This window comes from Myiozetetes cayanensis, unplaced genomic scaffold (genome assembly GCF_022539395.1).
Source record: "Myiozetetes cayanensis isolate MyiCay16 unplaced genomic scaffold, myiCay2020 scf2-11, whole genome shotgun sequence".
In the NCBI taxonomy this organism is placed as follows: domain Eukaryota; kingdom Metazoa; phylum Chordata; class Aves; order Passeriformes; family Tyrannidae; genus Myiozetetes; species Myiozetetes cayanensis.
The window spans coordinates 13,229,437-13,241,454 of record NW_026087411.1 but is presented as its reverse complement, the minus strand read 5'-3'; the positions used below and the strand labels follow the sequence as shown (position 1 = coordinate 13,241,454).

Here is a 12,018-nt window from a genome sequence, read left to right as displayed (position 1 = left end):
AAAATGGTTGAAGTGAGCAGAACCTGAATGAATGTTGATTGTTATTATTAGTTTAGCAAGGTTCCTCTGCCAACTTTGTGCCTTTTTTTTTTTTCTTTTAATCTAATTTAGTTTAGTAAAAATTAAAAAGAAGGAAGAAGGATGGACACTTTCTGTTAAATTATGTGTGATCATAGTTTCATTTCTGGTAGCCGAACTCTTTGAAGGATCCAGGTAAGGCATACCGTACACAGGATGTGCAGATATTATGCTTACTATTTTAAGCTGAACTGTGTTACCATTCTCTCAGTTGGACTTCAAGAGGGATCCAGCCATACTCATGATATGCTCTTTGTTTTTCATCTACATTCACTTTATTAATGACAGAATGTAGTTTTTATGTTTTCACCCACATATCTGGCTTTAGTGTAGTTACACTCAAATATGTACACCCACAACAGATTGCAGGGGAATTTGGGTGAAATCAATATTTATGTTAAAAATATGATTTGTGTTTTTTATACATAGACTCAGTGAAAGAAAACAATCAGGGTCATAAATACAATCCTGCTCGGTTTTCTCCTGTGATTTTTGGAGCACACTATGTCATGACATCTGCTTCTACTGTCTTCAATAAGAGGACAAAAAATCCCATAGTCTAGCAAAACTATGTTTGAAGGTTAAATTTTAAAGAAGTGGAAGAGTTAACTTTAAAGAAGCAGATCAGATCACATATGTAGAGCATTAAAAAGATCACCCTCAGGAATCTGTGAGTTCATACTGCTGACCTGAAGGAGACTTACAGCTTCACTGGGCCATATTGCACTGCTAGTCTGAATTTTAAAACTTTTTTTCGTTGTCCATATCTTAGAATTCAAAACCTCTCCTCAGAGAAGGTAATGCACCAGGAGTGTTAACTGTCTTACTTAGAGAAAAAAAATAGCAAGGGGGAAGGCAGTTTCCTGCTTACCAAGTCCTTTTCTGTTCTCAGAGCATCTGGTAATAATACCAAATATAAGTGTTTGGCCTGGTATCTTTTTAATGGAAGGTTGGTAGGAGTTTGCAGTAAAGCTGTTTAAAGTCCTGGAAGTTCCAGTGGTAAAATCAGGCCAAAAGGAAAATCAAGTATTAATCTGTTTAAATTTATTGTCTTATATTTTCCTTTTTCTTGCTGAATACTGAAATAATAAGGTGTGAAATTAAAATTAATGGAAATAAAGAGTACAATATTTCAAAGCATGTGTTTCCAAAAATGCCATTATAAAGTGCTCCTTACATGGAGGTCTTACCAAATCTCTCCTGAAGCAAGCATGACTCACTAGTTTTTTAATCTTTAGTGTTTCACTGCAGAGTATTAGCACCTAGTTATGTGAAGGGAGAGATGTCCTTAATCAGTCATATTTTCCAGCTCCTTTCCATTACTAATGCTAAAGAAGCAGCTCAGTAGAACTTGCACTGTAACCGGGAATAAGAAATTTTAAAATAGCTGCCTGGAAATATTTGGGTGTTTAGAGAGGGGTGTCACTGATTTAAGTACTGAAATCAGTTCGAACTATGGTGGGTTACATCTCACTGTGTGCCTCTAACCCTGGGAAGAAATGACAAGCTTGAATTGCTCCTGTTTAGTGTTATCATGTAAGGTTTCACAGGGTAAAAGGCAAACCAGAAATATTTCTAACTGGTATTTAAAATACATTAACACCTTTTTGTATAGCCTGAGTGAAAGGTCACGCTAGACAAGCAGCATCTTTACTGTTTGTAAATGTCTAATTTGCTGCTTTTAAACTGCTGTGAACTTCTCTTGCTTAGCCCTGCTGAATGAATCCAGTGTTGCAAATACTTCTGACAAGCGAATATTTGCTTAGCGAGAATCCATTGTTCGTAATGGATTGAGAGGGACATGCAGTGTGAATGCATTTTTATTGCCGTGCCATCTCTCTGCTGTTGTTTCAGTGAGATGAAAGTAGCGTTGTGATAACAGCCCCGGGTTTCTTAGTGCTCTGTGTGGCATTTCCCGTCTTACCGGTAGGTGTTAGTGAAAAAGTGCTTATCCTAGGCATTTTTTCGTGTTATAAAATATAAAAAAAAAATTTATATTTTATAAGAGCTTGGACAGCAAGAGTTAGGAGTACAAACACACTTAAATAAAACCCGAGAAAGTGCACAGGCTTGGCTGAAAACATCCCAGTGCTCTCCAAATGCATTATGCTTTTCTTTTTTTTTTTTTTTTCCCCTTTAATTCGAGACAGAGTGATTCCTGGGCACCTCTGTATGTGTGCAATCTGATCAATGTGATCTCCCCTCTCCCACGGCTGCACAGCGAACAGATGGCAGTCGCAACTCGCAGCACCGCTCACGACAGAGCCGCGGTGCTGCTCTTGCAGGGCTCTGCTGTGGTGGCAGGAGGAGACGCGACGTAGCGCAGCGTCGCTCTGCAAAGGCAGAGGCTTCACTGTGCAAAAGTTGCTGGGTGGAATTAATTTCTAAACGTAGCTTTAATTGCAGCATTTTGGTTCTGAAGAGTCTTGGGTGCTGAACCCAGCGAACAGCGCTGAGTTGAGCCTTTGGTCGTATTTCTGGTCATCTGTTAGTTTGTGCTTTGGAACTTGATGTGTGATTTTCAAGTTTGGGCAATTACCTATGCTTTTTGTTGTGTGAGCTGACACCTTTCATGTGAAAGTTCTCAGTCAGACTTAAATTTCAGCTTGTGTAATTGTTAGCCTTTGACCAGGGCTCCATAAGCAAAGGGTATTAAAAAAAAAAAAAAAAAAAAAAGGAAAAGAAAAAACTGAAATAATGGATTTACTCTGGCATAATAAGTTGTATCTATTTCTGTTCCAACTTTCATGAAATTCCATCCATAATCTGGGAAATATGTTTGGTGATTAGTGAGAGCACTCTCCTTCTGTTAACGGTTTTCAAAACCACTGAAATGTTTGTGGGCCTTGATATATATTTCTAGTCCACACAGTACTTTGAAATGCAATTAAATCAATTTTTTCTTGAATTAATATAATAAAAAGGGTCCCTTAATTCTGGTCTGTGTAGGAGATTCATCTCTAGATACAGCCTAAAAAAATTAATCATGCCATTCTCTTTCTTCCTTGTATTTTTGAGAGGGTAATAGTAAAGGGCAGTCAGGCTAAGAAGTTTTCCTTCAGCAAATACTGTGATCATGTCTAGAAAACATTACATAGCCCTAGCAGAAATTTCACTGTTGAAATTTCCCTAGCCTTTGTTTACATCCCTGGAAGGTAGCTGAAGTTGCTGGATGGATCCAAGCAAGCACTGAGTGTGTGCCAGGAAGGGAGAGGAGAGCAGAGTGACAGCTGTACATCCGAGAGTGCATTGGACCCAAGTCTGATCTTGAAATGGAGTTTCTTTTCTTCAGTACAGCCAGGATAAGCCTTTGGCCCACTGTTTCTCATTTGACCATGAGGCCACACACTCTCTAAATAAAGTAATCTGGGCTAAAAAAAAAGGGTTTTTTAAAATGTATTTACAATATCAGATTGTTCTTTGGACAGTAGTGGCTTTACATCATTTTGGGGGGGGGGAAGAAAGCCAAAAAAATGTGCTGGAAACATCAGTACCCATAAAACATTTAGAAAGAAGTTAATCTATCAAAATTAAGTGCAAATAATTTAAAAATCCAACTCTTTCAACTGTGTAAATATATTGAATCTGCAACACACTAGTGAACATGTCATTTTCAAGCGTGGCTTTGATTATAAAAAATGTAAATGAAGATATTTGAAGTACTAACCAGGGCAAGCAAGAGGAATATTTCACTCAAAAAGCTAACAATCACCAAAACAACTGGTAAAATAAAGGGGAGGTAATTATCAGAAAAGGCAGGCATCTCCCAGATTTGCCAGCAATTTCATACCAGGTTTGATCAAATATTAGGATTTCTAAACATGTATCAGAGAGGAAAGGAAGTTCATTTCTGCAAAGTGAAATAAACTCTAGGATTTGAGTCTGAGTAACCTGATTGAGGCATGTATCAAATGTTTAAGGATTAAAATAATGGTAGGGATAAGCCCAACCACTGTGGGTTTTTTTGGCCAGTAGTTCTCGAAGTGCTGTGTGCAAGGCACAGATCTTACTTTGGCACTTGACCATCTGCAGCTGCTTCACTCTGGCCCCTAGTGAGTTAGTGTCCATGAAGTCCATCTTAATGAAGTAGAGGAAAGGGTCTTCAGGAATATAAAAGATTTACCCTGCTTATCATGGAGCTGTGTGCAATGTGAAATAGAGAGCAAGTGGTGCATGTGCTGATATTTGAAAAGATCTGTGGTTTAAACAGCCCTGTTGAAGAGGCTGTGAACTGTACTTGGAGCTGGCTTGGAGTGCTGAGCACTGCAGAGTGCAGTCAGCTCAACACCCCTTGTTCCTATAATAAAAATGTTAAGGCCTTGTTACCTCTGTATTGCTGCTTCCTTTGAGCTTTGGGTTTACTGGTATGCAAAAGGGAAAAAAAACCAGGTATATATTCTGTTGCTCAATCAACCTTTCCTCAATCCACCCTGAGTTGTCTCAGTGAGTCATTACAGCATAATTACAATTTGAGTGTGATACACTGTTTGTAGAAAAGTGTCTATTTTTAGCGGAAGAACACTACAGTCCCTGAAAGGAAGAGAAAGAAAGAAAAAAAGGAAAAAAGTCTGTAACCAGCAAATCAATGCTATTGTTAACTGATAGTACGAGACACCCCGTAGATTTACAATGCTTGCACTCAGCCACATAAAAACCACACTGAAAAGAATGCCTACCAGGGGTTAAATTCATATGCCTGCGCTGCAGCCTATTTCTGTCAACACTCAGCTCAGGAAATAAACATTTATGCTTTCTGAAATGAAAGTGTATTTTTGAAGACTAGCCGTCAGATATTTTTTGCCCTTCACACTTTCAAATGCTTAGCCTTTTTTGTAAGTTGACTGCAAAGTGCATCAGTTTGCTAGGCAAAAAAAAAAAAAAAAAAAAAATCTTGACAAGTGCCCATGGCATCATTGTCAAGCACACGAGTGTCTAGTAGAAGATGGCAGGAGGGTTGGCACAAAACATGCTTCCTTCAAGCTTCTTACCTCAGGGGTACCTGACTCCTGAGAAGCCTTTCAATCCTTCCAAATGACGTTACTGCAAACTGTCATCTGGTTTATTTGGAGTGCGCTGTATCTCAGATAAACATGCTATTTAACTGCAGGTCAGGGTACAGAGTCATTCTGCGAGCAAACGCCTGAGAAACATTAAATGGCATTGACTTGGGGAGGGAGATGGAGAGAGATCAAAGTTGTCACCAATATGGTACGTGCTAAGGGGGGAGGGAAAGGTGCACAACGTTGTATTTTAAAAAGCTGTTGCACAGTTCTACGTTTAAAGTGGTGACCTGCAGGACTCTCAAAGATTGAGGGCGCACACAATGCACGACTAAAGTCCAGAACCACACCATCGTGCAGCATCTCGGCATGGTTTGGAAAGAGCTTGGAGGTGTGGGTGGAGAGGCTAACACTGATTCGGAAAGCTGGAAGTGTATTTCATCCAATGTGGAGACATTTTAAAAAGTAGTTACAATTTAATATAGAAAATGTCCACTTGTCAGATGATGTGGTTGATCTGGGGCATTCACATAACAAGAGCTCGCAGACTCAGAGCTTGGTGTGAAATAAGTATAATCTCCTCCAGACAATTAAAAATAAATCTTTTTATATAATAAAAATACATATGCCTGTGTAATCTATTCTGTATATAAATATATATTCCTGTGTAAGCTATTATTTTAATTGTGACTTGTTGAATACATATTAAAAGGGTATTGCTGTGATACAAGAGATATGCTGGATGCTTTCACATTTCCTGAAAAATCAAAACAAAAACAGATTAATTACAACTTGATGCAGGTTTACATTCCCACGAGGGATGCCTTTAAAAGTTAAAACATGCTTTCACTGAACAGGCTTTCAAGGGAAACTTACTTCGATCAGGAAGAAAATAGTCATGTTGATTTGATTTATTATTGAAGAGTGGAACAGTGTGGTTTATATTTGCCAGTTTTTCTATAATATAAAAAATTTCTTTTGATTTTTTAATGTGTCAAATAAAAGCAACTGGTATATTTACTGCTCCAGAATGCAGATTTTTCAAGAGTGCAATACAATAAATTATAGGCAACATTCCATTTCCCCCCCCTTCAGAGGGCAAACGTAATTTTCTTTGACTGTGGCACACAATAAATGTTATTGAAACATAGTATTATTTATTTTTAAAAAATGAAACCAATGACAACAAAACTGTACTAAAATAGATAAACAAATAAAAAAGGAAGTTGGGGAGTGTTCAGGAAAAAAACCCAAATACGGAGAGAAATTGCAGCTTAAACTTTTTTAATCAAAACTGATTTTATTGCTTTTTTCTTAATTAAACCCCACAGAAGTGTGTGAAACATTGTTATACCTGAAAAATTGTTAATTTGTAAATCACAGGGACAAAAGGGCTCCACTGCAACTTTAAAGTTTCTATGCACGTAAATGTCAATAGAGTGCCTTCTCCATCATCAGCACTAAATTCACATTGATGCCTCTTTTCTTCTCTGTATTGATCCTTCCATGAGAACGTAGATTTGTATCTGTTAATTAATGCGTCCTGAAACAGCGTTTGTATTAATCAGGCAGATAAGAAAAATTGGATGCCTGCACCCTCATGACAACCGTAAAAGTGCTGGCCCTGATAAAATCGTGGATGGACCTCAATAAAAAAGTTCCTCCTTCCACTCAATAAACTAATCATCCTGCTTTTAATTATTCGGCAGAAAGATGTGTGGAGATTGGAGAATGTGTAAATCTATTTACTAACAGCAGTGTCTGGGAGGGAGAATGGGGCTGTCACAGGACGGTGCTGCAGGCTACATTCTCTGTCCATCTGCTACTGCAGAAAAACTGGTTCTTGAAAGACGGGAAGGAACAGAAATGCTGAAGTTAATTGAAATCATGAATTCCTCCCTATAACCTTTGAAATGATTATTTCTTCTCCATTTCCCTCTTATTTATTTTAATCACAGATGTGTTATTTTCCATTGTCACATCTTCAAGAGTTTCCTGTTGTTGTTGGCTCAGTTTTTGTTGGTGTTTTGTTTGTTTTTCTGAAAGAAGAGAGCTACAGTTCTATCACAAGACTCAAAAGACAGTACGAGAAAATGAAAACAAATAAGGAGGGAGAGAAAAATGAGAGAGAGAGAGAGCATGCAGCCAGTTTTATGTTTCATTTTTTATGGATGCCTGGTGGTTTGGATGTGGGCTTTTCTTTTTTATTGTATTAGTTTTGCTGCTTAGTGCTTATAGAGAAAATCTTGTTTGGAGCAGATGCCTTGCAGATTTGCTAGTTTATGATATATTCTTGCTTGACTGTAACTCTTGACTTTCAAAACAGAAAAATGCATTTAAGTGTAATTGAACGCAAAAAAGAATGTTCTTACAGCGGGAACCCTGTCAGAGGACATGTAAGCAGCTCCATAAACAACTAAATGAAAGCCTCAGACATGTCTTAAGACCCTTTAAGAAAAGCTTGACTAATCCCCTTTGATGATTTTATTAAGTACTTGTGGTTGATGGTGCCAACTGGCAAACTGCTGCATTTCACCAACAGGCCAGGAAAATCGCTTCCTCTCCCATATTGTTTTCTAGCACCTAATGTGATTGGGATATTAGCAGTTTGATATAATAAATTAACAGGTACTGTAAACAAGAGTCTGAAAAGGTAAGACAGTAAAGATGTTTGCCTTTAGTGATCCTATTAGGAAAGACAGCAGAGAGAGAAAAAAAAAAAAGCAAAAGTTAAATTAATTAAGAGGCATTTATTAAAATTTTGGTTGCCCTTAGTAAAAGGATGATGTGACTGCTATTCAGTTGGCATTTCAATGTGTCACCCTGTTATTTCAACAAGTGTAGTAGAAGCAGAAGCCATTACTGAAATGATTAGTGTCTGTTCTGTGAAAGGTGGGTGTTATGTCTCTTTCCCCTGAGGTTAAAGTTCAAAGAGAATTTTTCTCTTTTTGACTGTCTCCTTAATTCTATTTAGGAGACATCAGATCTTCCCTTTTAAAAAAGTTTTATCTTTTTATCTTCGAAATTGTCCTTCTTGGTTTATGGTAGTGATGAATAGAGTCAGCAGATCCCTGTTTCACAGCATCAGGTTTTTAGAACTAAGCACAACTATTTCAGAACAAAGAAGACATGATACAAGTCACAGACTGTCACTGCAGAACTCCCAAAATTACTATCATTCTCACAGGAAGAGCCTGCAAATTCCAGCTTGTTTAAAACTTTGGTTTTGATTAGAAAACATTTGATTTTATATTGATTCACTTTCTTGTAATAGGATGAGGAGAGGCACAAAAGCAGAAAGGAGAATAATAGCATGTTTTATCACAATGTATATAAAAATAAAAAAGAGGAGTAGATTTCTGATAAATCCAGGTGTGCTTAATATTTCTTTTTTTTTTTTTTTTTTTCTTCCTACTCAGGATTCTCCACTTTGTCTCTAGCTGACCAGATGAGCCTTCTGCAGAGTGCTTGGATGGAGATTTTGATTCTCGGTGTTGTATACCGGTCACTTTCTTTTGAGGACGAGCTCGTATATGCTGAAGATTATATTATGGATGAAGATCAATCCAAATTGGCAGGCCTTCTTGACCTTAACAATGCCATACTGCAGCTGGTAAAAAAATACAAGAGCATGAAGCTGGAGAAAGAAGAGTTTGTCACCCTCAAAGCTATAGCACTTGCTAATTCAGGTTGGCAGAGTGGCATGACGGTTGCTACATTTTTAATGTGTCACTTTTTTTGTTTTTTTTTCCTACCTTCCATAATACTTTCTGCATGCTTGTTTTAAACATGGTTTTAGAATAAGAAATTGCTAATCAGACTTTAGCTAAAGAGCGACAAACAAAGCAGTTCAAAATAAGAACAACTTTCTGTTTCAGTGTAATTGGGGAATATGTCCCTAAGAGAGTGGAAAATATTCCACTGTATGATTTGGAGAGTATTTTACAGGCAGAGATCCCTTCAAATGAATATAGATGTTGTTCTCCTAAAACCATTCCATAATTCAGACAAGCCTAATCATTGCAATTAAAAGGAAAGAAAGGATGCTGAAGAATAGGCTATATATTTTCTCTTTAAAGGCAGCTGCTGATTTATTTGATGGAGTGAATTCAGGATACGGAAGGAGGGAGGAAATCCTTATTAAATCTCACAAGGACCACACCTTACCTTAGGGATCCTATGCATTTTTAGAGATAGTGCTTCTGCAAAAATTATTACCTGTGCATCAAGAGTTAAAAATCTCAGAAAGAATTTTTTTTCTGCATTTGAATTTAAAAGTGCTGAAGCAGTGAATACTGTCAGATAAGTAAAAATCGTTGGTGCTTTGTTGTTTTTCCTTTTGTGTCTCCTTAATGCTTTATTGTGGTCTTAAGTCCCTTTTAGCATTTGCATAAAGTTCACGATAGATCCCTCTTTAATGACGTGCCGATCATTAGATACCTGTGTGTCAATAACATGCTCTGATGCTATGTTCCATTGACAGTCACACCGTGCCCCTCCATCTGCTTTTGTTTTGACCCTATCTTTGAACTTTATCTTGGTTGCTGGCCAGTAGTTTTCCCTTTAATTACAAGAAGGAAACTGTCAATAAAATCTGTTAAATGGGATGCAATGAGTGGCTTGAATGGGCGGACGGCTATTTGTTCAAATTCTGCAGCATTCAAGGTATTGACAGTTTGTTTTCTGGGGCCATATGTGACGATCAATCTCAGGCTGGGCTCAGCCGCGCTGAAAAATGAAAAACCAGATTGCTTTTGCTTACTTGTGGATGACGACTTGTGATTTGGCGCGGTCCTAGTGAGATGAGACCTTCTGCCCAAATTGCCCCCCTGAGAGCCAGGACGCGTGACTGTTTTTAGAAATAATTTTTTAATTGATTTTGTAATTAACAGTTCATCTACAATATTGATGCATGAATCCTCAGATTGATAGGAGGGAAATTGTTTTCAACAATGAAGTTGTACTTTCCTATTTATCTTTGTAATGTGATTTAGCACTCTGCATTTTTAATTGGAAATATAATTCAAAAACATGCAAAGCCAAAAGGCTTGTTAGTTTCTTTGTAAAATATTCTCCACCCCACTAACTCTGCCCTGAGTTTTAGAATATTATCTTATTTCCAGAATTAGCAAAATGCTAAAATCCCTCTAAAGATCAAAATTATTCTTAATTGAAGATTTATTTCTAATTTTTGAACATTGTAAATAGACACTTGAGGATGCTTTGCGGCTACGGAAAGGTTTTTTCCTTAAAATTGGTCATGCTTAATGATCAGAGCGAGAAAGTTGTCTGGAATTAGGAGTCTAAATGGAGAAGGTTTTTTGTATTTATTTTGATTCTGTAATTCAAAGACTAAATTAGAATTATTTCTGTAGTTTACTTGATAAAAAGGATAAGGGCTAGAATATAGGGATATGATAGTGAATACCATTCACACCTTTTTTTCCTCCTCCAAAAGAAGGCATGCAGTGTTTAAGTAATAATAAAAAATAACTGCTGCCAAAAAAAAGTTTAGTCATACGTTGTGCATAGAGTGTATCAAAATCATCTGTAGCTTCATTAACTTCACTGGAAATTACAACCAGGATAATGTCAGAGAGAAAGACAGTTCAGCATACTAAAATTCAGGGCACACTGAAGTGAAAACATTTCCTTCCCTCATCTTAAAAGAAATAAAATTGCTGTCTTAAAGTGAAACTGTTGCAAGGAGGAGTTAAAAAGCAGCCCAGCCATTCCACTTCACTTTCAACAGTGTTTTGACTGCTGGCATTCAACATTTCAGCTTCAGGTTGTATAGGCAGCAGATACCAAACTTCTATCAGCTGTAGCTACACTAACCTGTAGGTGTAAAATAGCACTTGCAGAATTACCCCCCATCAGTGGGTATCAGACCATCAGTGTTTCATTTTTAAAATGCTGCCAAAATTAAAATAAAATTGAATTGCTCTTTTTGTCTTTTTTTTTTAATAGACAAAACCAGGATAGCTTATTTTCATAGAACTGAGAACTTGATTAATGTAAATGCAGCTAATATAAAAAAAATAAAATGCCATTATAAAATCAATCAGTAGCAATTCACATTTTAATATATTTTATTGCTACTTCTGCTTCCTTCCACTATTTATTTTTCTGTTTTAAAATATGTTAGCCTTTCTATAGCTGTAGAGAGTGTAATAAGAAATCTTGGGTGTTTCAGACATTTTTGCCGTATCTGCACTGTCTAGAAAGATTCCCAGGTTGACTCTACTGTAAACAGTAGACAAAGATGGGTTTATACCTCTGTGTCTGTGTTCGTGATTTATGATACAGTGTCATAATACTTTCCATGCTGGTGTTTGGAAGCAGGGAAAAGAAATTGTGGATTGTCTTCATATTGATTGCATTTTGTTTGAATAAATACCACGAGCTTTGTTTTGGCCGACAAATCTCAGTAGCGTGAGCATTGTAGCATCCCAACTGCTAACTTTACTTTAGGCCTGCTGAGCCTACTTGTGCAGTAGTGGATCTAATCCTGCCATTTGGTCCCTAAAAGGTGGGGAGGAGTAACCATTTTTCAGGGAGATTCTCTGACAGCCACTATCAAATGTTCCCTGTGTAGGGTTGGCAATGCCACGCCACTTCTATAAATTTCCACAAATGCAAGATGTGGCAACCTTGTAGATTGTGCTGATTTCAATGAAGTGCAAATAGACTCTGAAAAGTTTAAATATATATGTAAGAGCACAATACTGAAATGTGTAGACGTTTCAGTCCTGCCTACATTGAAATCTATACAGGCATGATTTAAACAGTTACATTTAGTATGTAAATATGGAATTTATCAGATTGGTTTTAAGCATCTGCATTGATTCAATAGTAATTTATACATCCTTTGCGCATAAAATCCAGAGAAGTAACTCTTTCTTTGGCGTTGTCCTTGTTCTGCCAGTATCACGAGCTC

The 12,018-nt window shown here is 37.1% G+C and overlaps 1 protein-coding gene across 25 annotated transcripts in view; it reads left to right on the top strand.

The window, feature by feature from the left end:
• The window catches only part of ESRRG (estrogen related receptor gamma), a 398,323-nt gene that overhangs the window by 374,883 nt on the left and 11,422 nt on the right, over positions 1-12,018 (top strand). For all 25 annotated transcript variants that reach the window (XM_050315148.1, XM_050315158.1, XM_050315149.1 and 22 more), the window contains one exon: positions 8,498-8,767. In XM_050315148.1, the coding sequence (XP_050171105.1) occupies positions 8,498-8,767 (270 nt within the window). The remainder of the gene's footprint in view (positions 1-8,497; positions 8,768-12,018) is intronic.